At 46.4% G+C, this 12,849-nt stretch overlaps 2 protein-coding genes across 5 annotated transcripts in view; both read right to left on the bottom strand.

Annotated features, from left to right (window-relative positions):
• The window catches only part of LOC119170801 (transient receptor potential cation channel subfamily M member-like 2), a 257,355-nt gene that overhangs the window by 121,368 nt on the left and 123,138 nt on the right, over window positions 1–12,849 (bottom strand). The window lies entirely within an intron of this gene.
• Window positions 6,537–12,802, bottom strand: LOC142796315 (uncharacterized). The gene is made up of 4 exons (XM_075886645.1): window positions 9,849–12,802; window positions 7,898–8,071; window positions 7,750–7,842; window positions 6,537–7,678 (listed from the first exon to the last, which is right to left on the bottom strand). The coding sequence occupies exons 1-4, from the start codon at window positions 10,130–10,132 to the stop codon at window positions 7,384–7,386; spliced, it is 846 nt and encodes a 281-aa protein (XP_075742760.1). The 5' UTR covers window positions 10,133–12,802; the 3' UTR covers window positions 6,537–7,383.

Genomic DNA, 12,849 nt, shown 5'->3' with positions numbered 1-12,849 from the left:
GGAACAAAGTGTACAGTTCCACCACAATTAAGTGCACCGTGTTCCTCTTGCCTCATACGCTCACCCTGTTTGGCTAATCTGATTTCTGTGGCTTTTGAACTGGACAGTGAGATCCTTACACGATGAATTTTTAATCTGAGGGCTTGTAATTTCAATTGGAATGCAATATACATTTTTGAGTAAAATTTCTGTCGGCTTACGTAAAAATTCATACGGCCGCAAACCATTTTGCCGTAATTTTACACCTCTATATCTATTGTACCTCGTTTATGCTTAAAAATGAAAGTAATTTGCTATTTCTTTATATTTCCTTGCAGGATTGGAGCAAATAACTCAGTTTTTTCTCGTTGACTAAAGCTAGCCACGTCGTTATTTCATCATCTGTCCACATGGTGCGTGGAGCCCGCGAGGATGGTGGTGGTAGTGGTTAGAAGATGAGAAAAGGCACCTAATTTCTGCAACCCGGTCGGGAGCACGGCGCAGTGCCCCGACCGGGTTGTCATGCCCGCGAGGATGTCATCGTGCCTAGCGCGCGTGTACCGGCCGACAGAGAAAGAGCAACGTGTGATGGGGACAGGGGAAGCGGAGACCGCGACGGGTGGGAGAGGTCACGAGCCGTCAACTCAGCGCGACCGGTTATACATGCCCTTTCTGAGCGCGGCGAGTTCGGTGAACCTACCCCATGTCTCCGGGTCGACGGGACTCACCGCGACTACTCTCCGCCCCGACGCGTCCGCGTATACATGGGGAGGGCGAGTCCAGAAAACCTGTTTATTTCGACTCAACGCGCCCTCGTCGGGTCTATGTAAACGGGCCTCTTGTGTCGAAAACCACATGAAGCGAACGAAGCACGTCAGATGTCCTCATGAAAGCTCTCAGTTAGGACAAAAAAAAAGTTGCACTGCTGCAAAGCAATTACACGTGAGGAAAGAGAAGTCGTGTCATATTCGCTGTGCATTGTACTTATCCTAACTTTTCCCGCACTCCTATATTCTCGCACGCCATAAACTTGCCCGAGAAAATGCCGGATAAGCATTTAGTCCTTTAACCCACTCTCCCTATACGACCGAGAATTTCCAGTTATCTGGCAGCATGCCAGCATTTCTCTCCAATTTTCCCCCCTGGCTTTTCATACACCGAACTATATGGCAGTCTTCTCTGGGAGTCAAACTAATTACACAAAGTGCACCACCTTTGAAAGTTTCATTTACTAAATTCGAAGCATTTCCTAACGAACCTTTGGCGAGTTAGAGCATATCTATCTATCTATCTATCTATCTATCTATCTATCTATCTATCTATCTATCTATCTATCTACCCGTCCAGCCGCGTACGACTTAGCGCTCTCGTGACCGTATCGTCAATGGTATTTATTAAAAAATTCTTATGACATAGCATGACTCTATTGTAGCGACACGTCGGGGTTGTTCAAAGTTAGGCGCATCAGACGACCAGGGAGACGAATAAGTGTGGGTGAAACTCCGCGGAGGCAATCGATGAGAAGTCAACACGATGATTTCGGGGAGCACTCATTGGGGGTTTATTTAGCTAACGCAACTTCAATTTACAAAATGCACTGGGTAATAAAGACAAAACATAGAAAATGGTGACATACTCCTCGGCCTGCATGGCCTGGTCTCCCGTGGTGAGATCCGCTGTTTACCCCGACTCCGCTCGGTTTTCAAGTTCAAACATCCTCTTTTCAACCCTTGGTCGAACAAAGAGTCTTCACAAAAACCAATCACATGTTGGGACCCGCAGAATCACAACCAATCACAGAAACACTTTCATAAAAGGCACTACATTTGTAAAAACCTCCTTACCAAATGAAACACGCAAAGGGAAAGGTCCTCCGCACGTGACACTCTCTCACACGCCAGGCCGTGCTGCCCAACCTTACTCGTGCTGCCTCCTTCGGCCGACTACCGTCGGCGGCCGTTCCCACGCTCGGGCCCCGTCAGATCTTTCATTAACTGTTGCTTCCTGGAAGCGTCCTTAAAAGCGATGGGTACACCATTGGGCTTTGTGCGCTTACCAGGTGTACATGCGACAGTGAGGCGCCCCGACATCCTAACAACAGCGCGGGAGAATATGGTCGTTTACCTGCCGCCACTATGTCTCGGTCAGGCTAAGTGGTCGCGTCCCCATGTCATTCTCAATGACACGCGTGCCTGCCCACAATGGCTTAAGGTGACGGTACCACCGTCGCCATCTTGCGAGTAGTTTCTGCTTGAGCCACCAGAAGACGCCACTAAGTCACGTTTGGAAAAAAGGGAGGAAAATGCACTCTCCGCCGTCGTAGCATGCAGTGGCGAAGAGCCTGTTCCTGCTGGAACTAATCCATTCTATTCGGGGGTGCCGCTGCTCCCATATCTCCTTTGAAACGTTTCAAATGTGCGTGACGCGCCCCCACCCCCGCTCCCCAATAACAACAACAGCAACAAAAAAAGGCACGGACCCGAGAGCCTTTGTACTCCCGTACAACTGTCCGGAAAAGAGGTGCCTCTCTCTCTCTCCTGGTAAGGTATAACCATTTACAATAGAACGGCTGAACCGCGCTGCCGCAAGGGTTGCTGGAAATAATGGTTTGGTTTCTGAAGTGTGGCAGCTTGGGCTAGTTGGTATGGCATGACGATAGTTATAGCGCGAGAACAAAACGACGACACAGAGACAAGAAGGACACGAAAGACACGAGCGCTAACTTCCAACTGAGTTTATTGCGCAGAGCACGAAAATATATAGAGGAGACAGTGACCATGGCACAAGAACAGAACATGAGTAAGAAAACCAAAAACAAACAACACAAATACAAAGGCACTGAAAAACAGCAAAGAAAAACCTAGAAGAAACCGAATCAGAAAGGTAAAGCTACCTGCCCGACTCTTTCTCTTCCTCGCTAAAGAAGAGTAGAAAGAAAAAGAGTAGAAAAAGAGTAGTTCTCGAGGAAGTTCTTCAGTGGCCCTGAATACCGGCAGTGTTGGGTCGCGTGGAACAACGCCGACCTTGTGCACGTGCATAGTAATTATAGATTTCTGCACTGTCAGCAGCTTTGGTTCGACTGTAAATGTAGTGTGGGTGTCGCGCATGGTCCGCTTGATACTTATGTCGCTACATTCAGAAGCTACCCAGAAAGCTCCTTTCCACTATTTCCTGGCTATCATTACACAAAGCCCCTTTTCCGTGCCTTGCAGTGAGCCAAAAATGGTGATTTTGTATGCATGAACGACAGAAGGGCTTTGCCTTTTTGCTAGCGAGAGCACTACGAGCCTCATGCATCCCAAAACAGATGTATGGGGCGCAGCTGTAAACAGATGTATGGGGCGCAGGTGGCTATCAGTGGCACCTCTATAGGCGGTGCACAAGGCGTATACACGAATGCGCTGCTCAGCTTTAGCGAAACATATGAGAGACAATTTTTTCATCTATAAAACGAGTCCTCCTAGCACCGCACCGAAGAGCGCAAGTCGTAACACAGATGCGAATTGCGTCCTTTTGGGAGTATTGAATAATAAAATGCGTAAGGGCTATTTCTCAGCGAAACCCAACCTATCTGTATAGACTTAGAGCTACGTCGCGCGCTCTGGTCAGTGAAGGTTGGTTGGTTGAAAAACTTTATTTCTGGTCAGTGAAGGGTGCCTAGAAAATAAGACATCACATGATCTACATGAGAAAAAGGATTATCTGCTAAATTTAGTTTTGCTATAGGTTGTTATAAATTGTGTGCTTGTTGTCTATTTCGCGCAGTGCAAGCTTTATTCCTGTGTTTCCAAACTTCAGTAGGCGTCGGGACGCGTTACGTTTGTTTTGCTGCGCGTGGCTGGGAACGCTAGAGTTCACGCAGCCATCCGCACTTTTCGCTGCAGTCGGGGAAATATGGCTCGCTAACTAACGGCTTGCAAAAGAGTTACTGCGCATATGCGAGTAAGCTTGTTTTCCACACGAAAGCCTCAACCACAGACTAGCAGACGAATAATTTTTTTCCCATTTACCACTAATCCCTGTCTTTCCTTTCTTTCGTTTTCTCCTTTCTCTCAGTGGAAGAGGAAACTTACAATGAGGCGTGACACTCCTGAAGTACGTTTTGAGAAGTCTTGGTGCTGATCCTGCCCCTTCGTATGAATGTGGAGTGGTGAACACGTTTAGAGCGAGAAAAGCAGTCAGGGAAGCAGAAGTTTGCAAAGTGGGCGCCAGGTGCAACACCCTCTACAACGGAGTTGCCTTGTCGGCGCTTTCGGGAAACGGGAGACAGCATGAACGAATGGATTCGCAGCGCGCCGTTGAGTACACAACGAGCGCGTAGCAATGGGCATTTCTGAGAACGCGGCATCCGCTCTGACGTCAAGAGGCCTCAGCTAGTCTAAAGGGTATTGGCCAGGGGTCCTTCACTATTTTGCAAAGGCCAACATAAAAAAAAGAAAAAAAGAAAGATTTTTTTGTCGAGCCAGGTGGCACACTTGTCACCACCCCATTATAACGGGGACGCTCATATCATCCATCCATCCAACAAGGCTGTTGCAGTGGTGGCGCGCGATAGTGATTTACGTGTTGGGTGCCTCGCGTTGGGTGCTCACGGGAAGACGACAAACGAGGCTGTAAAGGGCGATATGGGGTGGGCAGGTTTTGAGGCGAGGGAAGCGCAGAGCAAAATAAGGTTCGAAGAAAGGCTAAGAAATATGAAGGAGAGTAGATGGGCAGAGAAGGTGTTCCGTTATTTGTATAGGAAGAGCGTGGACACACAGTGGAGAAAAAGAACTAGAAGACTCACTAGTAAATATACGGCTGGTATTGTGAGCCATATGTCAACAAAGAGCGTTAAGGGAAAAGTCAGGGAGGCGGAGAGGATTTACTGGATGGCAGCTATGGAGAAAAAACCGGATTTGAGTAACTACCGAAAGGGCAAAAATGAAATAAGGAGGGAGGCATTTTACGATAATTCAAGGGGAAGCGCTTTACTGTTTGAAGCGAGATCGGGTTGCCTTAGAACGCGTAGTTATAAAGCAAGATTCAGTAAAGAAGAAGAACAATGCACATGCTGCGGGAAAGATAAGGAAACGGCGGAGCATGTTCTGATTGAATGTGGAGATATCCACCCAGGTGTACGTTTGGGCACGAGCCTACAGGAAGCCTTGGGTTTTAGGGACAACAATGGAAAGCTGAACACACCCGCGATTGAAATAAGTAAGAGACGGTTAGAGTATTGGTGGCAGAAAATTAGAGAGAAAGGACAAAAATAAATATTGGAAAAATAAAATATAGACAGTGTGCCGTAAATGGCAGAGAACTTAAGCTGAAAATTTACCTTTTTTTCCATTAAGATAGAATTTATCGAAGTAGAGGCATTAGGCCAACATAAAAAAAAGGGGAAAAAAAAGGGTTTTTTTTTTGTTTTTTTTTTGTCGAGCCTGGTGGCGTACTTGTCACCACCCCGTTATAAAGGGGACGCTCATAGCATCCATCCATCCGTGGACGAAAATTGAAGGCGTGCAGACTAACTATACGAACTGGTACGGGGTGTGTACGCCTGTGGAGTGTTTTAGTTTATTTACTTGATAGGTGTTTTTTTTTTGTTCTCTGGTTAGGGCGAATTAATCTTGCCCGCCCGATACAAAGGGACCAGCCTCAAATCATCAGAGTCAATGGGCCTTTTTCAGGTCCGAACAGCGCCTCCTGTGGAGATCACCGAAATCGAAACTGGGAGTCCGTGGCCTCCGAAGTTATCCGCCACGGCCCGGTAGGAAAATCTCGTAGGCCTGGTATTTTTGGGGATAATTCGCAAACGACGCCAGGTGCCCTTCAGTTCGCACCTGTCGCCGCCCTGTGCAACGTTAGGAATCTTCGATTTGGCTTGCACTAGTTCAGAAAAGTGCAGGTGCAGAAAAAGCGGTGCCAAGCGGTGCAGTGAGCGTGCAGCGCCGGTCGAGCAAGTGCAGGTGCAGCCTCAACCACGCCTCGGCACTAGCCGACACTAGCGCGCGACGGCTACAGCCAAAACGAAGGCGTGAGTTGACGTGAGTGCAGGCCGGAGAACACCTTGTAGTGTAAGCCTAAAATAGCCGCCTCCGCCGCCTTGTCCGATCAATACACGGCCGTGATGGCACTTCTTGTGACTGCGATGGAATTGCTGGACTCGAGCAGCGACGACGATTCCGTCAGCGGTGCCGTTTGCAGTGACTGCGACGATGAGTACGACGATGCGTGCATCTTGGTCGCGTGCGCGTTGGTGCGCGACGATGCCAACCGTGTACCCGGGTACGAAAGCATTATCGGCAGGTACCATGAGTATGAATTCAAGCGCCTCTTCAGGCTGTCCAGGGAGACTTTTGATAGTTTCAGGGCCAAGTTCAAGACTTCAGCCTTCTACCCAAGGGCAGTGCAAGGCCGCCAACAAATCAGTGCCGAAAAAACATGCCTCATAGCGCTTGTGTACCTAGGCTCACAAATATCTATGTACGCCATAGGCGACAAATTCGATGTTACCGAGTCGTCTGTTCATGTTTGTGTGACACGGGTCGTTCACTTCTTACACGCTATTAGCGATGAGATAATTTGCTGGCCTAGTAGCGCGGAAGTGACCCGCATAAAGAACGGCTTCCTCGCCAAAAGTAAAGGCAAGGGCCCAAGAAACACCATCGGCTGTATCGATGGATCACACATCGGGATACTCACTCCAAGCGAATCTACGCAGTCTTACTTCAACCGGAAAAAGTGGCCTTCGATAATCCTGCAAGGAATCTGCGACGACAGGAACAAGTTGCTGAACGTGTTTATTGGGTTTCCAGGTTCGGTTCACGACGCCCGTGTCCTGAGGGAGAGCCCCTTCTTTGCACGCGCAATTCAGGAATGTGAAGACAATTATATACTGGGTGACAGTGCATATCCACTGATGCCATGGCTCATGACCCCATTCAAGGACAATGGAAGTTCTTTTCCTACGTGGAAAAAGAGCTTCAATAAACGACACAGTCAACAACGAGTGCTTATTGAGAACACCTTCGGCCTGCTTAAACAGCGTTTTAGGAGGCTCTACCTTGTTGATGCAAAAAGTGTGCAACAGTGCTGCTATATAGTTATGGCTGCGTGTGTGCTACACAACATGTGCAACGATGAAAGGGACTTCCTTGAGGAACTTGCAACGCTTCCCCAAGAAGAAGATGTGGGCAATGATGAAAGTGAAGGAGATTTTGATTGCAGTCTGCCAGGCTACAGTCAGTCTCTGCGAGAGTTCATTGCAAAGGAACAGTGCTAGAAGTTCATCTTTGCTTCGCGATTTATTCAGTGTGCAAATGTTTTGCGAAGTGGGGTGCCGCGTCTAGAAGCAATGTTTTTTTTTAACAAATTAGATGGAGTAGACACTGCTAGTGTTATAAAAGTTTATTGCCCATATTATAACCCGTCCTTATTTGAGAGTACGTCGATCAACCGATCGAATCGCTGCATGCGCTCATCATGCCGCTTTGCCTTTGCCTCTTCCCATTTTTTTCTTTCCTCCAGTTGTTTCACTGCTGCCTCCTCTTGCTTAGCTCTCGAAGCTTGCATTTTTTCTAATGCCTCCAAGAGCGGCGTGACTTGGGACCTACTCTGGCGCTTCCTTTTTGGCGTTGTGCTGCTCCGAACTTTGGATGCTGTGTTGCACTCGACTGGGACTGCTGCATCTTGAGGTGCTTCAGTGATGCTGGTGCTGTTGAAAGTAATTGTACAGGTGCCATGTCATTTCCAGGCTACAGCACAAATTAAGTAATTTTTACTTACTCTGGACTTGCACTAGGCAGGATTGTTTTTCCAGGCTCCAAGAGCAGCCTTGGATTTACACTATGTTCTTTTTCCAAGACTTCTGCCAGCTCTCTGTAATAGACACTATGAGAATCACTGAAGATATGAAGACACAATCGTAACTTACTCTTCATATTCACAGTTCACACGGTGGTGACCTGAAGAATTGTTGTCTTTTTTTGACTTTTTATATGCTCTGTCCAGCGACTTCCATTTGTTTTCCACTTGTGTGGCAGTCACGTTGCACAAGAACTCCGTATTGATGGCCTCAGCCAACTTCTTCCACAGAAGCCTTCTTGTGCTAAACAAAAAAGCAAAGCACAGTTAGTAGGAAAGAAGGAAGCGACGTAACGTGACCCAAGTCTTGCAGTAGCACATGAACCTTTCCTTAGTACTTCATATGTGTAGCTTTCAGGGATAATTGCTAGGGATGTTCGATTATTCGAAAATTTTGGATAATGAATCAAACAGCACTGTATTCGGTTCCTAAGTCGAATCGAATTGCACATATTCTAAGTAACAAATATTCTTTTAATAATCGGCACTGGCGGGAGAACCCCAAAACAACGAAACAGCTACAAGTCATTCTTTCAATCCCTAATGTGACCTGTACGCAGCCCAAGCTTTTGCAAGACTACCTACACTATATTGATTGTCGAATGAATGCGCTTCTGAAAGCTCCATTCTTGCTCAATTTTTACTGCACTTTAGCTGTATCGCATTTATCAGCTCCTGTCTTCGTCTTGTAATAACCAAAGGTGGGAACTACGAGTGCTTGCAGCTTCACGACTAGCAACAGATACAAGTTTTGCGTTTGCGTAAATTGTTCTTGCAGATGTAAATTTCAACGCCCATTGTTATCCGCTTTTAGTGCGCAGGCCATGTTGTGATGACGGGTTGATCTGCTCCGTTACATATTTAGTTGTATCTGCAATGTTTGGTTGTAAATTGTTTTGTTTTTGTGTCCCAATTTTATTTAAAGTGAGGTGACAAAGTCTCACGTTGATAACGCTAGTCAATGCCGTAGTTGAACCTACAATTACAAAATGTTACGAATATTCTAGTTCCTGCTGCATACGAGATTACCTTAGTTTTCGTAATTGTGGTATTTTGAGTAGATTCAAACTGACTGTAATGGCCTTTGTCGAAAGTTTGTGACTATTTGTTTCAAATAAAATGTTCTGTTCTAAGGCTGTTTTGAAAATGGTCTACTTACTATTCAAACAGTATTCAATTACTATTTGTATTCTATTTGGTGCCATTACTATTTGACTCTTACTTGATTAGGTTCCGAAATTCACTATTCACACACTTCTGATAACTGCGAACGTTCTTTTTGTGCGGGAAGCATTATGTTGGAGAAGTTGAACATTGTGTAAATCACTCTTTTGGATCATAAAGCTTCACTAAGGAGACAGCCATATTCTAACCTGTCTTTGCATTGTAAAACATGCAGCTGCGCAACCTTGTTTGCTGACACGACGGCGCAGTCTAGGTTCAAAGATAGGGTAGCACGTGTCAAGAAGCATATCTCTTTTAACAATGAGCTGCACCATCTTGAAAAGTGGCAGTGCGAGAGAAATGCGGACAGACAGTGAAGACACAAGGACTGCAGGGCGAGACTTGCTAGAGATGTGCCTCAGAATAACAACATGCAATTCCCTCTAGTGCAAATTCTCAAGGCAGCACTACACTTGCAACATGGCTTGAGCTTGGAGGTGCTGCACCTTTTCGGCAAGACAGCGGTTGTGCAATGCCCAACACAAAAGCACCGTCGCTGTTTTTGAAGATCACTTGACTTAATGAAACATTACGAATGCCTTCGTTGTGTATATATGTGCGTGACTATACATACTGTTTGTGTGTATATGTAAACGTATATGTCACAGTCAGGCGCATAGCCAAAATTTTTTTTCAGTGGGGGGGGGGCAGTAAAATGTAAATTGCTGGCAGTAAAATGTAGGCAACAATAACCATCGCCATTGTGAACTTCATGCGCCCTTATCTTGTTGGTGCTTGCCTAGAGTGAAACGGAATAATAAAAAGCTGCAAATAATTTTGGACATAGGATGACATACCGAAGTGCCCTGGTTTTTCCCACCAAGTCCTTCATTTCCGAGTATTTGGCGATGAAGAACCTTGTTTTTCGGGCGCTCCAAAGCTCTTCCACATCTTCAGCCGACGCGGCTGCTGCTGGAAATGCGGCTAAAGCCCCATCGCTGTCAACGTCGCCGTCGCAGGCAGGAGAAGGCGTCGGCGGTTGTGCCGGAGGGGGGTCATTTTCACGATTCCCTGCCATGAACCGCAACGTAACGCGCTTGCCGTCTGCAAGGGCGAAAACCAAGATTAAAAATACCGACATAGCATAAGCAATGCTACGAGGCTGTTTGCTGACCGACTACGACTCCTGGCCGCTAACCACGTTTTTTGGCAATGCATGCAGCCTGACTTACCTGATGCCTCATAGACGTAACCGTTGGCGTCCGTCATAAATGACCCGTCGGGATTGTGAAGTGCCTTAACTTCCTTTTGAACGCCCTGAACAACTATTTGCAACGTCGTCTGCTCTGGCCTTGGGGGGACGCCCGCCATGCTGCACTACTCTGCACCTGCTTTGGAGTGCGTGCACGCCGGTACAGAACTCGTCAGGAACTAGGCTTACACCTAGACAAAACGAGGGAGCCAGTGCAGAGGGTGCGACAGAGGGCGCGCGCTGCTCCGGCAAAACGAGGACGAAGGTGCTGCACCCTTTGAACTGGTTCAGCCGGTGCAGCCAAAACGAAGAGACCAGTTTATAGAAGCTGTTTGGCTCTGTTACTCCCCCAAAACATGGCGTCAAGTCACCACCACTTGCACCACTTCGCATGCGCAGGCTAGTCTGCCGAAAAAAAGTCCATTGTTATCCTAGTTCAACCGGCACTCGTCACCTCCCTGCGATGGGAAAGCGCGCTTCAGATAATGTCCTACGGGCTTCAAAAATATGGGGAGGCAAGGTCCAGTTCTTTGTGTCCTTCAAAAACGCTTCTACAGTCACCTGAGTACAAAGGCGAGCAACCAAGCAATTCCTGGAATCTTTGGCACAATAGCCTAACCTGCTGGCTATGCATTCCTGATGTACAGTGCAACACGCTTTATTCCCTTCTTCCTTTCTCTCTCTCCTTCTCTTTCTTTCTTTTTCAGCAGGATTTAGCCACTGAAGTTTAAAGAAGTCCATCCGTGTTTTGGCGGCTTAGTTATGTTTAAAAGCGCCACTTTTGACGAACGTCGGAACTGACGTGAAACAACTTGATGTTTTTTCTTGACAGATGGCGCCACCGTCAAAAAGTGTTTGCGAGCTTTATTATTTTTAAAAAATCTTTTGTTTCAAGCACCGCTTCGTAAAGTTAGTGAGTACTGGTGATTACAAGACACTACATGGTCCTGCTAATGTGCAATACTTGTTGTGAATTAGCCTACAAAAGACAAAAAAAGGAAATTTGCACGAACCTGGCAAGCAGAAAAATGAGCTAAATTCACTGCTGTCCTACAAATTTTCTAATTAACTTACGACAATTTTCTCTTCATAGAAACCTAGGGAAAGGCTTGCTGATTTATTATTGAAGATTTCAGAGTTTCAGCTTGGATAGTTTTGTCCCTTCGTCGGTAATGCCTGACCAAGTAATGCCATAAATTGCCGTATTGAAGGAGTAATAATTCAAGAACTGTTCATCAGAACACAAAACAACTTCGCGTACACATAATTTACATTGTAGCCTGGAAACCCATTCAATATTGTTGTTTTGCACAAAATAGAAAAAAAGTTATTTACTCATAAACTTTCATTCTTTTGCCCATTTTTATTAGATCGTGCATCAATTTCTAATTGCTTTACTGGCAATATCTCTTCATAGAAACCTTGCATAACGCTTAGTTAAAAGGCTCAGCAAATTTCATTTCGTTATGTTGGACAGTTTTGTTGCACTGGCAGTACAACGGAGGCTTGTACAGCAAAAACGCTGTTTTTTGCTCACACTATTTTAATTGCCATGAAATAACACTCCAGACAAGGCGAAAATACTAGTTGTCATTAGAAAGCGGAGAACGTAAACTTTCTAATGCAATAGAACTCATATTCTTCCATTGAGCAGAGCAAGCACAGTGAGCCAGTAAACAACGACTAAAATGTCGGGCTCTTGCCACTGGAGTGGGACCGCCACCTTAAACTAAGACGGTGGCGCCGGACCTGCCTCTTGCTAGACGCTTTTCCGAGTAAACTTTCCCCTTCTAATCCCGAACGGGGGCGACCTTGACTGCTCCGTTTGTAAGCCGTAAATGAACAAGATTCTCCGCGAAACCTTGCTCTCGCAACACCTCCCCCCTACGAAAAAGAGTGTCCCACTCGTTTTATCTGCAAAACACGACAAGAAATAGACTAGTTATACAAAAAGGTTTTGCATTCAACAAGTGTGTGAGATGCTTATTTAAGGACACTTATGCATGTGTATAAAAGGTGAGAGGCTTTAAAAAAATTACATAAAAACAACAGATGAAAAAACAAAACAAAATCATTGGGCACAGAAATATATAGGTTCACTCGTCGGTACTGCAATACAATTCAGTGTCCGTTTCGTAAGCACTGACATTCTGTTGTGCGTTGTTATTACTTGAAAATGTCTTCCAGTCCGAGTAAAGTTCAGTGTCCGTGTCGTAGCTTCCGCACTGCTGTACTGGAACACTGGTCTGTGTCCCGCGCACACAATGTTGCAAACGGAGTTCCTGACCCACTCGCGAACCGCACTCGCGCACATCCCCATTGGAGCCGCACTCGCGCACAACACTTTGATGCAATCCGTGGTCATCTCTCCTGGCACTTCCCTCGCGCACATCACCACCGAGATCGCGCACCTCATGATTATCATCAGACTCATCGTCCGCGTCGTCGGCATCGGAGCCCAATCGAACGTGGCAGGGCTTTAAACGCGCCACATTCACAACGTCACGTTTTTTCCCAGTTTGATCTACCACCTCCCAGTTGTTCTCGGCTACCTGGCGCACAAGACGGAAAGGTCCGTGATATTTGTGAAGAAGCTTCGTCGTCTT

This window comes from Rhipicephalus microplus, chromosome 2 (genome assembly GCF_043290135.1).
Source record: "Rhipicephalus microplus isolate Deutch F79 chromosome 2, USDA_Rmic, whole genome shotgun sequence".
Classification (NCBI taxonomy): domain Eukaryota; kingdom Metazoa; phylum Arthropoda; class Arachnida; order Ixodida; family Ixodidae; genus Rhipicephalus; species Rhipicephalus microplus.
This window is presented reverse-complemented; position numbering and strand designations above follow the sequence as displayed.